Source organism: Kogia breviceps, chromosome X, assembly GCF_026419965.1.
Source record: "Kogia breviceps isolate mKogBre1 chromosome X, mKogBre1 haplotype 1, whole genome shotgun sequence".
In the NCBI taxonomy this organism is placed as follows: Eukaryota; Metazoa; Chordata; class Mammalia; order Artiodactyla; family Physeteridae; genus Kogia; species Kogia breviceps.
Genome location: NC_081330.1, coordinates 122,529,933 through 122,543,380, shown reverse-complemented (window position 1 = coordinate 122,543,380; position 13,448 = coordinate 122,529,933). Strand labels below are relative to the sequence as shown.

The following is a 13,448-nucleotide window of genomic DNA, read 5'->3' as shown; positions in this document are numbered from 1 at the left end:
CTGTAAAGCAATTACACTCCAATAAAGATGTTAAAAAGAAAAATGACCGAGAAATGCTAGCACAAAAAATATCCAAAGATATTTATACTTTAACAGATGACAAAGACTTAAACCAAAGGGAGAGAAACCTCTAATCATGGATTTTAGTCTTTCGCATTTAGATGAATTGGAAGGCTTTCTTTGACTTGGAAAGCCCAGGTCTGACCATAGAGACAGTCTCTATCTCCATCATTTCTAGATTCCAGTGGGGTGTGAGAGGCATGCATTGGGGAAATGATCAGGAAGGATACGCAGGCCGCACCCCAGAATCACAATCGGGTGGCGGAGCCTTAGGGATCTGCGATTTTAACAGCCCCTCAGGTGATCCTCTTCAACAGCCAGGTTTGGAAAACCCTGATCTGGGCCAATGCCTCCGTTTACAGGTGAGAAGGTTAAGTGACAAGTTAGGCAATTAAAAACTATTAATTCTCAAAATGGAATTCCTTTCTGTTGCAGCTGGTTTGCGGGTAACATCTCCAGGTCACAATCTGAGCAGTTACTGAGGCAAAAGGTAAGCAACCTAGCCTTCAAAATAGCCTCTACGAATGTCTTTCTATCGTTGGGCGCGGAGGGTAATGCACTCACTGCTCGTCGAAACCTTACTGCTAATTATACAGTCAAGACATCAGAGTGTTTAATTGTCCACCCTGTGGGCTGCCAGACCCTCCACGTCTAGCCGCTTCCTCTGATCCCAGTGCTCTATAAGAAACCACTCCACCCTTTAGTGGCTCGAAACAACAAGCTTTATGATTCGTCACTGTTCAGTGAGTCAGCTGGGCCAGCAGTTCTGCAGGTTTTGCTTAAGGTCACGCACGTGGCTGCGTTTAGCTGGCGGATTGACTAAGGGTGGGGTTAGCTGGGGTAGTCAGCCAGGGTGCCGGATTCCATCTCCACGTGGCTGACTTGGGCTTCCTCGCAGCACGGTCGTCTCAAGGCAGTGGTTGAAGGAGCCAAGCCCCACAGTTCAGTGCAAGCAATTACAGAGTCTCAGCTCTCGTCATGTTTGCTAACGTCCCACTGGCCAAAGCAAGTCACCTGGGCCAGCCCAAAGTCGATGTGGGAGGGGACCACACAGGGCAGGAATATACAGAGAGATGGTTTCCTGGGGGCCATCTGTACCTCATACTTCAAGCCTGTCACTAAAACCATTAGCGCCTAAACCAGAGTACAGCAGATGTGACGGGGAACAAATCTATCGGATTTTGTTACTAGTTGGTAATGGACTTACCAACTGCAAACTCCTTTGACCTACAAAAGTGACACTTTGCTATAGCTCAACCTCATACAACACAGCAATTATTTCTTGGACGGGTACGAGTGAGAATGTGGTGAGCGCTACCTAAGTCGGTATTTTGTCACACGCACGGTTTAATATCCACTTGGTCTAAATCTAAATCTGCTTAGAATCAGCACATTCCAAAAGACAAGTTGAGCATAAATTTAATAAATGATTTGTTCTGCATCTTTGGTTTTCTAAACCCTTCCAAGGGCACGATATGGTGATATGTGATTTTAAATTTTAATTCTGAAAGATTAAAATGTTAGGCTTGCACAAACACAAAACAGGGAAGATTATCAGAGAAGGTTAAAAATTAACTGGAGAGGAAGAGTTGAAGCACACAGGGTAGATCTATAAAGACACTGAGTGAGAGAAGGAGGAAAGCTAAACCAGGGGTCCCTTCTGTCCCAACTGTGCCATCAATGTTTAAAGTGGATCTAAAAGATCTACTTTCCTACCACCTACCAGGGCAAATCGTTTTCAAGAATAATGAAAATGTTTTCTGTCCCTTCCACACTCTCCTTCCTATTTAGGGAAAAGAAGGAGCATTTATGGTTAGAAATTCCAGCCAGGCGGGAATGTACACAGTGTCCTTGTTTAGTAAGGCTATGAAGTAAGTATGATGCGGACTTCTTTCATCTTCTTGTGTATGTTCTTTGAATATGCTGGTCATTCAGTCACATTTTGGGATAAGATCCCATCTTTAAACTCTGGAATTTGGGATCACAGTATTTCCGTGGAATGCAACCATTCGTAGTTGCCTTCCCCCGCCCCACCCCATACTATCAAGAGGCTATTTTCTGGGCGATTCTCTCCTGCCCATCCCAGACAGCAGCAGAGCGCCCAGTGCATGGCGAGCCTTTAACATTTGTTAAAGGAATCCTGCGTTATTCCCCCTTGATTCATCCTAAGCCTAGAAAGAGAAAAATAATAGCAATGGTGCCTCTACACTCTTGGCCCTAGCCACATGCTGAGCTGAGAAACCTACCCCAGTGTCTGGTTTTTAGTAAGTCTTTCCAGTGGGAGCAGGAGGTTGAATCAGTGTAGCTGTGTGCCCTGGATGGCTTCTTTCTAGGGTGCTGTCCTGTTGGTGTGGTTAAGAGTTCTGCTGTTAAGCTGCACCTCTGAGTCCAAATCCTGACTCTGCCATTTCAAAACATTATGACATTAAGCAAGTTTCTTAACTTGTGTGCCTCAACTGCCTCATCTGAAAAGTGGACATAATAACAATTATTATGTTCTATGGATGAAGTGGGCTAATTCACATATTGGATCAGAACAGCGCCTGGCACATAGCACACACTTAATAAAGTAATAGTAATCACTAGCATTGTTGTTTCTGGGAAACAGTAATTCTACCTGCCCCCCCCATGCTTGGGTACATAAGGCCCCACGGTTATCTCAGGCAAGTCACCCTCACCAACATTAGGGTCCCCGTCCAGAGTTTTACAAGCCACTTTCCCATTGGTTGTTAGCCTTTTTGTTCCTTCTAAACATCCTGTGAAGCAAACAGGAAAGCTGTTTTTATTTGCACCATTTTACATATGAGAGGACTGAGGTTCAAAGAGAGCTTTTCTTTTTTTCTTTTTTTTAACATCTTCATTGGAGTATAACTGCTTTACAATGGCGTGTTAGTTTCTGCTTTACAACAAAGTGAATCAGTTATACATATACATATGTACCCATATCACCTCCCTCTTGCGTCTGCCTCCCTCCCACCCTCCCTATCCCACCCCTCTAGGTGGTCACACAGCACCGAGCTGATCTCCCTGTGCTATGCGGCTGCTTCCCACTAGCTGTCTGTTTTACATTTGGCAGTGTGTATATGTCCATGCCACTCTCAAAGAGAGCTTATAAGACCACCCTCAAAACTAATAAATGGGGCTTCCCTGGTGGCGCAGTGGTTGAGAGTCCGCCTGCTGATGCGGGGGACGAGGGCTCGTGCCCCGGTCCTGGAGGATCCCACGTGCCGCGGAGCGGCTGGGCCCGTGAGCCGTGGCCGCTGAGCCTGCGCGTCCGGAGCCTGTGCTCCGCGACGGGAGAGGCCACAACAGTGAGAGGCTTGCATACCGCAACAACAAACAAACAAACAAAAACAAAACTAATAAATGACAGACTTGAAGCCAAGCTGTCAACAGCCAAGTTCACGTTCCCTCAGTCATATCCCTGTGTCTATGCTGAAACCACCCAATGTTTTGGAATAAGAATCTGGTCAAATCTTGATTAGGGCCATTTGAAAAAAAAAGGCTATGCGTGCGACCCTTTTTTAATGCTTGGATTGAACGACCTTGAGTGACTGAAGGGCCTTGGTGGTTTCTCCATGTGCCCTGCCTTGTGGTGCATATATGTATTTTTTAAATAATTAAGTGATGAAAAAGTTATTTTATTGGGGCAATTTTTTTTTACAGAGTGCCTACCTCCAATTTGAGATAACAGCATGTACCATAAGCATTCGCATGGCATTTTCCAGTGCCAGAAGCCACATCCCCGGTGCACCTCGTGTACTAGCTTGCAAACTTGGATGCTGACTAAAGCCAACCCAGTAAGAAGGGGGAGAAGGCTTGGTTCACTGAATATCAAAAGCTCTGTGGCCCTCAGGGCCTCCAGTTTCAGCCAAACCTGATGTCAGAAGTCCTCTTAGTTAAGCTTCTTGACAAGAGATTCATTTTTGAAGGTGGCTAGGTAGAAAAAGCATCAGCAACTAGATGAGGAAACAAATGAAAAGAATCTCAATGAATGACTACAGAAGGCTTCTTTAATGAAACACCATCATTCGGCTGGAGTGAATGTGATGCCCAGACCAAGAGCCAATGAGCCATACGCAACAAGAAAGCATCCTTTCTCCTTTTTTTTTTTTTTTTTTTTTTTTTTGCGGTACGCGGGCCTCTCACTGCTGTGGCCTCTCCCGTCACGGAGCACAGGCTCCGGACGCGCAGGCACAGCGGCCACGGCTCACGGGCCCAGCCGCTCCGCGGCACGTGGGATCTTCCCGGACCGGGGCACGAACCCGCGTCCCCTGCATCGTCAGGCGGACTCTCAACCACTGCGCCACCGGGGAAGCCCGTTTCTCCTTTTTATAATTGTAATTCGAACGAGGCTGACATTACAGCAACCAGAATATATGGACAGTTTCTTATGGGCCAAGCATAGTGCAACTGATATATACATACTCTCATCTGAGCTTTACAACAACTCGATGAGGTAGCTAGTCAGCAATAGAAATGTACTCAAAGCCCAGTTCTTGACTGCTATGCTAGACTCTAAAATCTAAGACAGGCATATCATTCCTGGTTAGCCTAAATCGACATGCATCAATTCACCACCATTTTCTACAAGTAGAGCAACAGAAAAAAAAAAGTTTTACGGGGAAAAGGCACAAGTTCTCATGAGGAATTTAAGGCTACTCCCACCTACTCCAACCTGTACACTCCACTCCCCAAAGAGCTTCCCATCCACAGCCTAATGACCTTTGCATCTCCATTACTATCCTAAAAGAGAATTAATGTTCAGAATAATGATCCTGAAAACTGCAGGGCTCTCAGTCACCAAAGGAAGATGCTGGCTTTATACTTACTAAAGGAAGAACGGTACAGAAAAGGGGAATTTTATTATAGATGAATTCTGTATGAGCACAAAGGATCCACTGAGTTCAGAGAGGAGCCCTCTTCCTTAATTACGGATTATCGTGGACACCTCCAGAAAAGCACTAGATGTCAAGACTCAGAAGCCACCTCTGACTTCCCTTTCTAAAATTTGCAAATGCACATAAAATAATGATTTAACCATTATGTAATCAAGCTTCACTTGTTTATTCAAAACATCCTAACATTCTTTCTTCCTTACTAGTGATAATAAAGGAACGGTCAAACATTACCATGTGCATACAAATGCCGAGAACAAATTGTACCTGGCAGAAAACTACTGCTTTGATTCCATTCCAAAGCTTATTCACTATCATCGACACAATTCAGCAGGTAACTTGGTTCAGTTTTTCTTTTACGGGTCCTTGTTGATAAATATGAATTTTCTTGGCTATTACTGACCCTCCTAATACTCTTTTTTTAAATTGAAGTATAGTTGATTTACAATGTTGTAGGTGTACAGCAAAGTGATTCAGATATATATATATATAATATATATATTATATATATATTCTTTTCTATTATAGGTTATTACAAGATATTGAATGTAGTTCCCTGTGCTATACAGTAGGTCCTTGTTGTTTACCTATTTTATATATAGTCGTGTGTGTATTTTAATCCCAAACTCCTAATTTATCCCTCCCCCCTGCTCCTAATACTCTTAATTATATAAGGAATCATGAAAGTAGGGGAAAAATGCTCTCAAGCCCTATGACTGTTCTGATTTTTAACCTACATTTCCTGGAATATAACATTATACACTCTATAATGCCAGGAAAAATGAAGTTGAGTGAGTTCAGTGACTTAGAAGTAGAGATTCTCTTTATAAAAATGTTTGCAGGGCTTCCCTGGTGGCGCAGCGGTTGAGAGTCCGCCTGCCGATGCAGGGGACACGGGTTCGTGCCCCGGTCCGGGAAGATCCCACATGCCTCGGAGCGGCTGGGCCCGTGAGCCATGGCCACTGAGCCTGCGCGTCCGGAGCCCGTGCTCCGCAAAGGGAGAGGCCACAACAGTGAGAGGCCCGCCTACCACAAAAAAAAAAATGTTTGCAGGTTTTTTTCTGCCTACGGAAGTGAGATGACTGCAAAATTCAAGCAGCAGACAAATATGCATCATCGGAGAGATAACCTTCATGGACAAGCTGGTGTCTATTTTGACAGAATTGTTTTCTATGCTGACACTAACATTTATTATTCATTATATATATGCATATATGTAATATATATGTATGTACACACATTATATGTTTACAGATATGAGATCATGCTGTACATACTACTTTTCAGCCTGCTTTCTTTACTCTGCATGTCTTAGAAGTCTTTCCAGGCACATGTGTATAGCTCACTCTGATGTGTTCCATGGAAGTCTATTGGAGAATTACTCCATAATTCACTCACCGAACCGTATACTGATTAGCAGCTGCATCATATGCAACATCTTCACATAACAATGGCTGTTTCATGCAAACACAGCTCTGTGTACCTGTGTGAGTATCTCTGTAGCCAAATTTCCTAAAAGTGGGATTTGAGATAATGGTTAAGAATGTTTAGAATTCAGACACTGTCAAATGCTATTCAGAAACGTATGCTCCCACTAACAGCAACACTTCATCCTCACGGACCCTGGGTGCTAGCACTCTTACTGGTTTTTTTTTTTTTTTTTTTTTTTTTTGCGGTACGCGGGCCTCTCACTGTTGTGGCCTCTCGCGTTGCGGAGCGCAGGCTCCGGACGCGCAGGCTCAGCGGCCACGGCTCACGGGCCCGGCCGCTCCGCGGCACGTGGGATCTTCCCGGACCGGGGCACGAACCCGCTTCCCCCGCATCGGCAGGCGGACTCTCAACCACTGCGCCACCAGGGAAGCCCCGCTATCACTCTTTTAAAATTTTGCCTAATTGACTGATACAAATAGTATAAAATAATATAAAAAATATATAGAAATCCCTTGTAATGGAAGTGTTAACTAACCTTATCGTGGCAATCATTTTGCACTATATACATGTATCAAATCATCACAGTTGTACACCTTAGAGTCACCTGTGTTATATGTCAATAAAACCTCAATAAACCTAAAAAATGAAATTAAAATTTAAAAAGCCACTCTAAATATGTCTTATCTAGACTAGTTCCACTTACAGGCAGTGGCTGGATGAATTTCCAACAGTGAGAAAAAATAAGCTGTGGGATCAGCATCAAACTTGTGCAACTCTACCTGACCCGCTCACAGGCACGTAGGTGGATTGGTCTTACTCCTGGTGTTGATTTTGGTTTTTATTTGTATTTTTCCATGGTCCCAATTTCTTCAGTTGTTTATTTTAACATGTGGCACCTGAAAAATACACTTTGGAAAAGGTTTTGTGTCTCCAAGTGGAATGATCCCACTCCAGAGGATACACAAGAAATTCCCCAGGGGACTGGAAGAAAATACTAAAATGTTTCTTTTGATTTGTTTCTAAAATCTCATTCTCTTAAGTTTTCTATTTGTGAATATATTCTATGATTCACATATTGTATCAACACAGCAGCAATTATATATACACATATTTTGGAGGAGTGTGTTGATTTTTTCTTTTTTGCTAATTAAAGGTGCAGGATTTACAAGAGACCACTCATGTAAAAACTAGACAAGTGATAGAGAAAAAAGGAAGGAGAGAAATGAAACATGTGTGATAGCTCCCAGTACTTGGGAAACATTACACATGTAAAGCAAGAAACACACATTTTTAAAAATGAGTTCTTTTGAGCCACTATAAATACTTTGATTATTTTAACCCAGCTTTACCATAACTCCATGTAAACAATTAAAATGACTTGACCGTCAAATGCGATTTAGGAATAAGCTCATTTAAAAAAAAAATTCAAGTGGTTTACTTCTTTTCTTGTACCCTTGTGTACTGTTTGGATTTGTTTTTTTTTTAACCAAATGTATGTGCTCTGTGTATAATACTTAAATATGGGACTATAAAAAGATAGCAAAATACCTGAAGAGCCATTTTTCCAAAGAAGACATACAGAGGGCCAAAAGACACATGAAAAGATGCTCAAGATCAGGAATCATCAGAGAAATGCAAATCAAAACCACAGTGAGCTATCACCTCACACCTGCCAAAACAGCTACCATCAAAAAGTCCACAAATAACAAACGGTGATAAGGATGTGCAGAAAAGGGAACCCTCCTGCGCTGTTGGTGAGAATGTAAATTGGTGCAGCCACTGTGGAGAACAGCATGGAGGTTCCTCAAAAAAGTAAACATAGCACTGCCATATGACCCAGGAATCCCACTCCTGGGTATATACCTGAAGAAAATGAAAACGCTAATTTGAAAAGATATACACACCCCATGCTCATAGCAGCTTTATCTACAATAGCCAAGATACGGAAGCAACCTAAGTGTCCATCAACAGACGAATGGATAAAGAAGATGTGGCATATGTATATACAGTGGCATATTACTCAGAAATAAAAAACAATGAAATTCTGCCATTTGCAACAACTGGGTAGACCTAGAGGGTTTATGTTTAGTGAAGTAAGTCAGACAAAGAAAGACAAATACTCTATGCTATCACTTATATGTGGAATCTAAAAAAATAAAACGAATGAATATAACTAAACAGAAACATACTCACAGATACAGAGAACAAATTAGTGGCTACCAGTGGGGAGAGGGAAGGGGGGAGGGACGAGATAGAGACAGGGGATTAAGAGATACAGACTACTATGTCTAAAATAAGTAAGCAACAAGTATATAGTGTACAGCACAGGGGAAAAGCGCCATTATTTTGTGATAACTTTAAGTGGAGTAAAATCTATAAAAATACTGAATCACTGTGCCGTACCCCTGAAACTAATATAATATTGTAAATCAACTATGCTTCAATTTAAAAATATAGTTGATGGCTAGCTACAAATGCAATAAAATAATTAAAACAAGAAAAGCCAGCAAAATACAAATGAGACATTTTTTTTTAAAAAAAAGATTCCATCAAGCAACTAACTTTGATGAGATTTTTTTTTAAAAATCACATAAAGTATTGATAGTTTTACTCTTTGAATTTTTGCTTTACATAGAACTAGCTAGTCAAGTCAAGCAAATTAATACAAGTACAGGATGAATATGGTTAGAATGGATTCTCTCTCTGCATGACAACATCATGAACCCTGTGCTTTTTCAGCTGCTCTAGAGAGGCGTGAACCAATGTAAGGTAATGTGATGTGATGTAATGTGATCGTGTGATGATATGACGCTGATTCCATTGCAGGCATGATCACACGACTCCGCCACCCTGTGTCAACCAACGCCAACAAGGTTCCCATCTCCGTGTCCTTGGGAAGTGGTACGGACATGCCCTTGGGTTCTTAAACTCCATCTCCTACCATTTTTCGTTTTAAATATATATATATATATATATATATGGTTAATTTACTGAAAAAAAAAAAAAAAAAGATGGAAGACAGGGTGGAGATCCCTGTTCAGATTGTGCCAGGGAGGGCTTCAGCTCTAATATGTTCATTCGTTTTCGTGAACAAACTGAAACCTTTTCTGTCCTCGCAACCTAGCCCTGTAATGTCCCCAGCGTTACCAAAAAGGCTGACCCAGTCATCAGCCTCTAGACCCCCACTCTGCCTGTCCCTTCTTCTTCTGGGATTCTCTGCCTGCTCAGGGGAGCCAGTTTGCAACCTGGACCACAGTTTATTTTATAAGAAAGTGTAGTGATATTTTACTAAGCCAAGGGCACTGAGCACATTTTGACACCAAGGCTTTCCAAGACGCCTCTGGTTGGCAAAGGTTTTTCCACTGTGACTTTTCTTGTCAATAATTATAGCTGCTTCACGAACAGTACTGTTCATGTGGTCTGACAGATCATAAGACCGCATCACTGAGGAGTTTCGTTTTAAGTGATCAACTTGAAATGAAAAGGTCTTGCTGTTCTTCCTATTGTCAGTGTTAAACTCTCATCGGAGGGGGAATCACTTGGGAAGCTGTTAGCCCCAAAGCCTTCTATTCTCATCCTAAAGAGTGTCTGTCTTGCCTTATTAGGAATCTGGGAACTGAAAAGAGAAGACATCACCCTGCTGAAGGAGCTGGGAAGTGGCCAGTTCGGAGTGGTCCATCTGGGCAAGTGGAAGGGGCAGTATGATGTTGCTGTGAAGACGATCAAGGAGGGCTCCATGTCAGAAGACGAGTTCTTCCAGGAGGCCCAGACCATGATGTAAGTTTCTTCTGAGGAATGGTGGTCTGCCCCCACCATGAGGGGACATTCATGCTAACAGATCTGTCCCTAACATTTGCAAGGCCTGAATCAAGAGTCTACATATCATAGAATATATAATGGAATATTACTCAGCCATAACAAAGAATGAAATAATACGATTTGCAGCAACATGGATGGACCTAGAGATGATCATACTAAGTGAAGACAGAGAAAGACAAATATCATATGATATCACTTCTATGTGGAATCTAAAATATGACGCAGATGAACTTATTGACGAAACAGAAATAGACTCAGACATAGAAAACCAACTTACGGTTACCAAAGGGGAGAGGTCTGGGGGAGGGACAGATTAGGAGTTTGGGATTAACACCTACACACTATTATACGTACAAGAGATAACCAACAAGGACTTACTGTACAGCACAGGGAAATGTATTCAATATCTTGTGATAACCTATAATGGAAAAGACTGTAAACAAGAGTGTATGTGTGTGTGTGTGTGTGTGTGTGTGTATCTGAATCACTTTGCTGTGCACCTGAAACTAACACAATATCATAAATCAACTATACTTTAATTTAAAAATGCACCATTTTTCAACAGGAAAAAAAGAATCCACAGATCATAGATACAAATATTTAGAAGTTATAAATCAATTTAACACACCATTACACAAAATTGGTTCTGTGTCTCTCCTTTGACACGTATACCTTCACAACCACCTGAAAGGTCGTATTCAAATTTAGAATTCTCAAGGCTCTTTAGAGAAGTCAGCCTCTGGACCATGCTGCCCCCCAAAAAAACCTCCACCCCTCCCCTTTCTCTTCCCACCCCCAGCCCCATCCTGTACTCAGTGCCTATGTGCAGACATAGCATTCAGTACATCGAGCTCCCTTTGTGTCTCCCACAAACAACTCTCTCGGCTAGGGGTAGGCACACCAATAGCGTGGTTCCCTCTTGGGGAGACAGACCAGGGAGAGTCTGCAAAGGTCCTGGAAGAGGCCTCAGTACTTTGTGGGCAGGGGATTCCAGAGTCCTGGTACCCCAAGAGTGATAAAGCGATACACTGGTTCTGAGTGGGCACGGCTCCTTAGCCCTCTGGCCTCTTTGTCCTGTGGGGAGGTATGCGGTGGAATGAGGAACAGGGTGGGGCCCTGTAAAGCACACGCCCGAGGGCACGAGCTTCTAGTGGCCAGGACTAAGGCACTACTCAAAAGTAACGCCCTACAGACAATATCCCAACACAGTGTGGGAAAAATCCTTTTCTCACCCTACTTCTTTCCTCATCTGATAAATGAAGATACCCTTCCTAATGGGCCTCAGCTCCAAGCGCAGCTCTCAGCTCTTGGCAATTCATATGTGTTCTCTCTCTCTCTCTCTCTCTCCCTCATGTATGTAAGTACAAAGAACTCTTTTAATGATTATACCTCTTGTCAGCATGGTGAATCGGACTTTGAAGGGTGACCAGCCATCCATTTTTGCCTGGGACTTTCCTGGTTTCAGCACTGAAAGTCCCACATCCGGGGAAACCCCTCATTCCCAGGCAAACTGGGACAGTAAGCTGCTCATCCTACTTTAAGGAACCAATCAGCATGGTACGAAAAACAATGCTATAGCAGGCCTTTGGTCAAAGACACTTGCAATCATAAAGCCTAGCCTGCTACAGAGGAGTAACTTTTTTTTTTTTTTTTGCGGTACGCGGGCCTCTCACTGTTGTGGCCTCTCCCGCTGCGGAGCACAGGCTCCGGACACGCAGGCGCAGCGGCCACGGCTCACGGGCCCAGCCGCTCCGCGGCACGTGGGATCTTCCCGGACCGGGACACGAACCCGCGTCCCCTGCATCGGCAGGCGGACTCCCAACCACTGCGCCACCAGGGAAGCCCCAACATTTTAAAAAATTTACTTAAACCCTTATATACAGTGTTTACAGGCATCTCTCTGAGTGCTTTATAAACATTAGTGCATTCAATCCTCATAAGAAGGCTATGAGGGATGTACCACTGTTGTCTTTGGTAGGAAAACATTGTTGTGTTTGGTAGGAAACTAAAGCACAGAAATGTTAAATAACTAGCCCAAGGTCACCAAGCTAGTAAAAGTGGCAGAGCAGAGACCCAAACCCAGCAGACCTTCCAGTGTCCATTTCCTCAGTCATTCCTTTATGAAGACCAAAGGTACCCGGAGAGCCAGAATAACCACTTTTACTGCAGTTGCCGAATTGTTTGGAAGCAGAGGTGCTATGCAAACAGAAGCCTTTGGCTGGGGCTGGCTTCACGGGCACACAACCTGCACAGTGTCGAGGTCTCCTGCACTTAGAAGGGCTCCGCGCTTGCTTTAATGCTGTGCTGTCACCATTGAAATTCTTCATAATTCTTACACAAGGATCGCTGCATTTTCACCTTGCACTGATCCCTGCAAATTATGTAGCTCATCCTGTCTCTGGCAATTGTACTGTCATAAAACTGGGTTAGGGGTCCTTGATGTCAGAACAGAAAAATCTGACAGAAACTCCCTTAGGGTCATGGTGTAACCCCTGTGTCACGGTGTAACTTTAAAAGATATTTTTTGCTATTAGAGAGCTGGTAATCCTACAGAATCCTAAAAAGTCATTAACAAATCACCTAGTCATAGAGAAAGAGTCCAAACTGTATCATCAGGAGAAACTGTTAAATCTCAAATGTAACGGTCAAATGGAGGCCTGAAATGTGGGAGGTGTCAATTGACATGGTATTCCTACCATGTGCCCGCTGGGCAGTGACTGAATTTGCTCATGGAACACCTTTTATTGGGTGATAGACCTTGGTCCCACCACAAGCCTTCCCTTTGAAGGGAGCAATGCAGGTCCCTAAAACTGCTCAAATATGCATAACCCAGCTCATTGCCTTGAGTAACATGATCACCCATGTCCCTGTAGTTAAACTAAGGGGGAAGAAAATAACTGAATATTTAATGAATTCTCATCTGTTAAAAAAATTGTCAAGTTGACATGTTAAATTTAATTTACTTTACACATCTGAACATTAAAGAATCATCCTGTAATGCTCATCATCATTAATTTTTAGAGAAATGCAAATCAAAACTGAGGTACCACCCCACACGAGTCAGAATGGCCATCACCAAAAAAATCTACAAACAGCAAATGCTGCAGAGGGTGTGGAGAAAAGGGAACCCTCCTACACTGTTGGTGGGAATGTAAATTGACACAGCCACTATGGAAAACAGTACGCAGGTTCCTCAGAAAACTAAAAATAGAGCTACCGGGCTTCCCTGGTGGCGCAGTG

At 43.0% G+C, this 13,448-nt stretch overlaps 1 protein-coding gene across 15 annotated transcripts in view; it reads left to right on the top strand.

The window, feature by feature from the left end:
• The window catches only part of BMX (BMX non-receptor tyrosine kinase), a 52,942-nt gene that overhangs the window by 25,447 nt on the left and 14,047 nt on the right, over nt 1–13,448 (top strand). For 9 of the 15 annotated variants that reach the window (XR_010838541.1, XM_067022906.1, XM_067022900.1 and 6 more), the window contains exons 10-14: nt 496–550; nt 1,852–1,931; nt 5,165–5,292; nt 9,216–9,290; nt 9,995–10,166. Coding sequence is in view for 14 of the 15 variants with exons in the window: in XM_067022906.1 (XP_066879007.1) it covers nt 496–550; nt 1,852–1,931; nt 5,165–5,292; nt 9,216–9,290; nt 9,995–10,166 (510 nt within the window). In the remaining variant the exon portion in view is untranslated. The remainder of the gene's footprint in view (nt 1–495; nt 551–1,851; nt 1,932–5,164; nt 5,293–9,215; nt 9,291–9,994; nt 10,167–13,448) is intronic. The other 6 variants (XM_067022909.1, XM_067022902.1, XM_067022910.1 and 3 more) reach the window with 2 other exon arrangements.